Here is a 6,178-nt window from a genome sequence, read left to right on the forward strand (position 1 = left end):
TATATATATATATATATATATATATATATATATGTTTAAAAATAAGAAAAAGATAGATACAAAGAAGACAAAGGCTGAACTGTCAATGCATTAAAAATAACTGCACCACCAGCACTAATCACCACTGAGCCACCAGTTAAGGGCATCACTACTCTGACCTTTTTGTCTTTTTAGTATACATATGGTACACAGGATAACTGTTATAGAGCAGTACTAAAGGAACATATTGTGAACCGCGCTGTAGCACAGACCCTAACAATGGCTATAAAAAGCAGTGCTGTTTGATGTATTCTAAAATAATAAAAAGTATTAAAAAATGAGTGCACTTTATTTTTCCAAATAACTATGCATTGACCTATTTAGTTTCCAATTCAAGAGACCCCATAAATTCTCTATAATGAGTACCATTCAAAAACAGGAATCTGATATTGCTACTAAATTGGTGGAGGCAGGACACTCGCATTTCTAAGCCTAGGGATAGACATTCAAAAAGTCTGAGCCTGAACTGATTCAGTCTTTGCAGGTTAGTCTAATCTGCCTAGGTTGAACCAGTTTCCAACTGAACAGACATGCATGCTGTCTGGACTGAGGAAATGCAGGCACATGCCTGCAGCGGCTCAGGCTAGAAGGTGGGGGGCACTACAGCAGCCCTTCCTTCCCTTGTATAGTGCTAAGCTGAGGGGGGCATGGCCAGGCCCTGGCAGGATGCTTTTATTAGGGAGGGGTCTCTTTCCCCCCCAGCAGGAAATTGATAACAGTATTTATCACCTCATTAAGAAAACAAAGGGACATTACCAGCTACTTGTTGATTCTCCCTTTGTCCTATCACAGCAGGGACCATAGCCACCATGTGGTCTACTAGCTAATATGAAGGTGTCTTTAAGGCAGAGGGGACAGGGAGGGGTGGGGGGGAGCAGGCAGATGCCTGCAGTCTGTGCTGGAGCTCTGGCCAGGGAGCAGAGGTGAGCAGCCAGTTCTGCTGTGGAGCAGAGAGTCCCACCCAGCCCAGAGATCATGCTTGGATGCTGTGGGTGTCTGATTTAATATAAACCAGGAAGGGGCCTGGGGGTGTCTGGTTTATCTTAAACCAGAAAGGGGTCTGGGACAGACATTGCATAAAGTGGTTTGACCCAAATCAGTTAATCTAATATTACATTCAACCAGGTTTATCTCAAACCGGTTCCAGCCATTTTTAAACTGGTTTATGTGCACTGAACATCTGTTTTGTTACAAGTTTAAACCAGTTTCTGATCACTTAAACCAGTTTGTGTATAATGTATGTCCCTAGCCTAAATGTCTCACTCAAACAGAAGCTCTGCATCATGCTGAAAACAGGCAGGGGGGCCAGAAGGGAGGGAAGGAAAATGCTCAGCATATTACTTAGGAAGCACCACAGGTACTTTGAGTCTGATCCAAAACCTGCTGAAGCCAATGTGAATCGTTTCAACGGATTTTGGGATCACGACCTAAGAGGCTGGGAAAAACAGATGTCTGCACAGCCCTCTAATTCACTAAGCACTATTTGTCAGAAAAGAGTTTTGTCCCTGGTTTGAGATATTCATGGGTGGTAACAGCAATAAAGAACAGACTAAAATAGATGAGCTGATACATGCTTAATTGCTTGGCTCATTTATTTCCCATTAATTAATTAATTTTAACTGAGTTTTTCCTTCAAATCATCTCTCTCCCTCGAATTTTTTATAATCATAAAAGGCAAGTATTTGTAGTGAGTAGGCATAATATTTAGTCACAAATATGTTTTACAAATATGCAATACATGCATATTACAGATAAATCCAACTTCAGTGCTCTATGTTGCGACTAATTTTAGGCTTTGAGTCCTTTCCAAGGACACTGCTAACAGTGCAGTGAAAATCTCTGCGTGAACATCTCTATCTCCAAAGAGAAAAACAGATGTAAAACTAGTAGGGGGTGAAGGAGAAGGAATACAGATGTTTCTACAGCAAGATGATTTTTGATGAAATGACAAGGAACACAACTATTAATGTGATGGGGGGAGTTTGGAGGGGGTTGTTTTTTTAAACAAAGCTATATAACGATTTCAGTGAAACCACTAAACACTCATGAAGGTACATTTTTCCTGGCCTAGGGTCAATTAAGACAGGCCAATATTCACCACAAACATTCTGCAACAAGACAGGGGGACCAAAAAAACAACAACAACAAAAATCAACAAGAGTGTTAGCCACTGAACACCAAAGATTCACCTAGTTCTCTTTCATGATTTTTAGTGAGAAAATACCAAGCGTCGATTTAATAAATGATACTGGATTTACTCAAAGAACCCAGTCTGCCAAGAAAAGAAAAACTAAAGACATACAGTAAAAGGCAAATCTTTAGATCCTAAAGAGAAGTTTTGCAGGGTAAAGGGTTTTTGAAACTCAACCTCTTCTTACTATTGGACAAGAAGCAAGTACAAAGGTGCCTTATTTCAGTGAGTTTTGTTGTTTCCCACATTATGTCAGGTATATATACTTGAGAAGAAACCAAAGGACTACCACAATGAGGAGAGTTGGCAACCACATGGTAAGATCAACCACTGTGATGGTACACTCCAGAACTAAGTATCCAGATATATGTTTAAAATGCTCCTTAGAAAAAGCACTGCCGAGTACAGAAGATCTGGTTAGGCATTAAAATAAACACATCATCCACAGCTGTGAACAAAAGTTGCAATTCCTCTTTCCACAGCTCTTAAACAAGCTATGAATGAAAAATTTCATTTTTCCTGAGACTGAGAGCAGTGGTAGCTGAAGATAGGAAGTAAAATCCTGGCACCATCGGAGTTAATGACAAAACATCCATTGATTTCATGGAGCAAGATTTCACCTAGAGTCTTCTTGACAGCTAGTCAAAATTTCTTTCCACAAGAGTTGAGAATGATCACAAAACCTTAACACTTTCAAAAGAAATGTTAGTCTAATCTTCATCACTTGCATCACTGCACAGCGTTAAATGCACACACACTTGCAATATACTTTTCCTTTCCTCAGAAGTATGAAAAGGCAATAGAATTCTAGAACTTGGAGTGCATGTGTGTGTACACACACACACACACACACACACACACACACACACACACACACACACAGGTTTATAAACTTGTAACACCCGTGCTCAAGTGCTACAATAAAAAACAAGGTATAAATATGAAGACAGCTGTTGACAGGGGTTAGAAGTAATTTGCAACAAAGGATGAGATCAGAAATTAAAAAAAAAAAAGATCAATAATTTTATCATAGTGAAGAACCTGGGTTTATGACTCTCTCCCTTTAAAACAGAGAATTGAAACCATCCTCAATAGTAAATCACTGAGGAAGGAAAACATAAAGAACATGATATTTAAAGAGACAAGTCACTGCATAAAACAAACATAAATGAAAATATGGACATCTGAAATTCAATTATTTTAACATATAACTGGGAGCAAAAAAAAAAAATCACTAACAGTTGATATGATATTGTCATGATACTACAAGCTATTCCAAATAAAGGAAAATGAGAAAAACCTATTCGGAGCATTCTTGATCATCTTAGTAACAGCTTTTCTATGGCTTTCAAGGCTAGAATAATCACACCATACCGTGAAGCTGTTGTTGACATTTTTTGTGCTCGATTCAGCTACACTGGCATCTGACAGATCGACTTCATCAAATATTAGAGACTGTAAATGGAAAAGAACACAAACACATATATAACTAAGTCCATTCTCACATTGTGCTTTCACTTCCTCCTCATTGTGTTAGAAATCAAAGGGGAAGAGTAAAAGAATTGCTTGTCAGATGCTTTATTTTTAATTTCACCTTTAAAAAAGGATCAATCATGGATATCTAGTCAGTTGGAAAATTCAAAACGTAAGTGGCAAAAATTAACTGTATCAACTCTAGAAAGTAATACTTGCTTTAAAAGTACCCCCAAAGGAGGCTACTGAAGCATGCCATCATGTACATCAGGCACAGTATGTTTAAAAAACCTCTGCTCACAGGTTATAAGAAAGCTGCTGCCTTTAACCTTCCTGTCTGGACTTCTTGCAAATTCTCCAGTCAGCCTATTTCACCAGACAGCTGGGTGAGGGCCTAGACAAAGGATGGGCAAAATACAGCCTGTGGGCCAGATCCAGCCCATCAGGCCATTCTATCTGGCCTGCGGGGCCCCTAAAAAACTGTAGAAAATTAATATTTCTCTGCCCTTGGATCCTGTCAAAAATGACAGGAACCAAGGGCAGTAGGACCCAAGTGAAGCCCAGCGGGCTCCAACAATGGGCCTGCCCAGTCCCATGCCCCAGCCACGGTTTCTGGGCTGGGAGCACGTGGCTGCCCCAGCGCAGGAAACTCAGGTAAGTGGGAGTGGGGGGGACCCCAGGCAAGCAGCCCCTCCCCACCCCACACCTGGTGCCCCACACTTCAGCTGCTTACAGCCAGTGTAGGGCTGCCTGTGCCCGCTCCAGACAGTCCCATGTGGGCTGCAAGCGCCTGCAGAATGGAGCACGGGCCGTGGGGCGGGGGAGGGGCTGCTTCCCCCCAGGCCCCTTCCCTGCACAGACAAAAGTGGCCCCTTGCCTGCCCCATGGCCGGCACTCCACGCTGCAGCCGCTCACAGCCCGCACGGGGCTGTCTGGAGCAGACACAGGCAGTCCCAGGCAGGCTGCCAGCAGCTGCAGCATGGGGCACTGGGCATGGGGCAGGGAGGGGCTGCTTTCCCCACCCCACTGCGCTCAGCACCACCTTGTAACCTGGCCCCATTGCAAGGATGGCAGTGGGGCAGGTTACAAGGTGGTGCTGAGCGCACGGAAAAGTGGTCCTTCGCCCGCCCCATGGCCAGTGCCCCACACTGCAGCCACCTGCAGCCTGCCTGGGGCTGCCTGTGCCTGCTCCAGACAGCCCTGCGTGGGCTGCAAGCAGCTGCAGCAGGGAGCACCGGCCATAAGGCAGGCGAGGATCCACTTTTCCCCACGCTCAGCATCAACTTCTACCCTGCTGGTGAGCAGGGGGTCGGGGCTGAGCGCTGCCCCCCACATGTACTGCGGGACTGGGGGACACTGAGTGTCAGCGGGTGGGTTGCCAGCGGGATCATGGGGCCTGTACCAGTGTTCCGGGGCCAGCGCCAGCAGGGCCCAGAGCAGGGTAGCAGGAGCACGGGGTTCCAGCTGGCAGGGGCTCTATGGAGCCGGGCCAGCTCCTCCCTCCCTGCTGGTGCAGCCCAGCCCAGCTCCACAGACCCTTGCCAGCCTGTAACCCACTCTGGGCCCCACCAGTGCTGGCCCTGGGATACTGGTCTCAAGACATTGGGACGTTGGTCCCAAAATGCTGACGAGGGGGCGGGGCACCTGTCAAGGGTTGGGGCACCTGTCACAGGGCAGGGCTACCCATGCGGCCCTTGACAGCCTGCCAAAACTGGGTAAGCGGCCCTCCACCCAAAATAATTGCCCGCCCCTGGCCTAGACCCACTTAAGCTCAGGAAACATTAGACAATTTTTTGCTCCCTTGGAAAGGCTTACAAGTGGTTTCTTATGGTCAATTTGACTGGCTATTAAACAAACTTATGTTGGATAGAGGTGCATCAATACATTGGTCTGATACTGGATCAGCACCAATATAAAGAAAATTGTCTATACTGGAAATCAGCGTGACGTGGCCGATAATTTGATTGATAAATGGCCCATGAATGAACACAGCCGCAGAACAGCACATAAGCAGTAAGAAGCATAGCCGGCAGTATGGAGAGCTACATGCAGCTGGTAAGTCTGGTGTGGTGGAAGGGGAGGGGCGTTGGGGGGCAGATCAACACCCCCACAGTGAGGGAGGGAGTGAGGCTGGGGCAGGTGCTGCCAGGGCACAGAGGCGGGCGCGGGATAAAGCCCTGGCTTGTCTGGGGGCACAGGGAGGGAGGGAGGGAGGGCAGCTCCCGCCACTCATCCAGCAGCTTGTCCGGGAGGGCATGTGACCCCAAATCTACGTGGGGCAGGGCAGGGCAGGGCAGGCTAGGGCTGGGCCAGGCTGTGCTTGGGAGTGGGAGCTATGGGGAATTTTGGGGTGGGTGCAGCTACCCCCATAATCTCCTCCATGCACCACCTGCCCAGAGCACAACCCAGGCCAGCCTTCTGCCTGCAGTGGCAGCCCGCCCCATGCAGATCTGGGAGCATGTGTCCATCCCCCCC

The 6,178-nt window shown here is 46.5% G+C and overlaps 1 protein-coding gene across 3 annotated transcripts in view; it reads right to left on the bottom strand.

Annotated features, from left to right (window-relative positions):
• The window catches only part of DGKH (diacylglycerol kinase eta), a 283,862-nt gene that overhangs the window by 126,871 nt on the left and 150,813 nt on the right, over positions 1 to 6,178 (bottom strand). For all 3 annotated transcript variants that reach the window (XM_019525020.1, XM_019525018.1, XM_019525019.1), the window contains exon 3: positions 3,605 to 3,685. In XM_019525020.1, coding sequence (XP_019380565.1) covers positions 3,605 to 3,685 — 81 coding nt within the window. The remainder of the gene's footprint in view (positions 1 to 3,604; positions 3,686 to 6,178) is intronic.

This window comes from Gavialis gangeticus, unplaced genomic scaffold (genome assembly GCF_001723915.1).
Source record: "Gavialis gangeticus isolate Ggan-Ray unplaced genomic scaffold, GavGan_comp1, whole genome shotgun sequence".
Lineage (NCBI taxonomy): Eukaryota > Metazoa > Chordata > Crocodylia > Gavialidae > Gavialis > Gavialis gangeticus.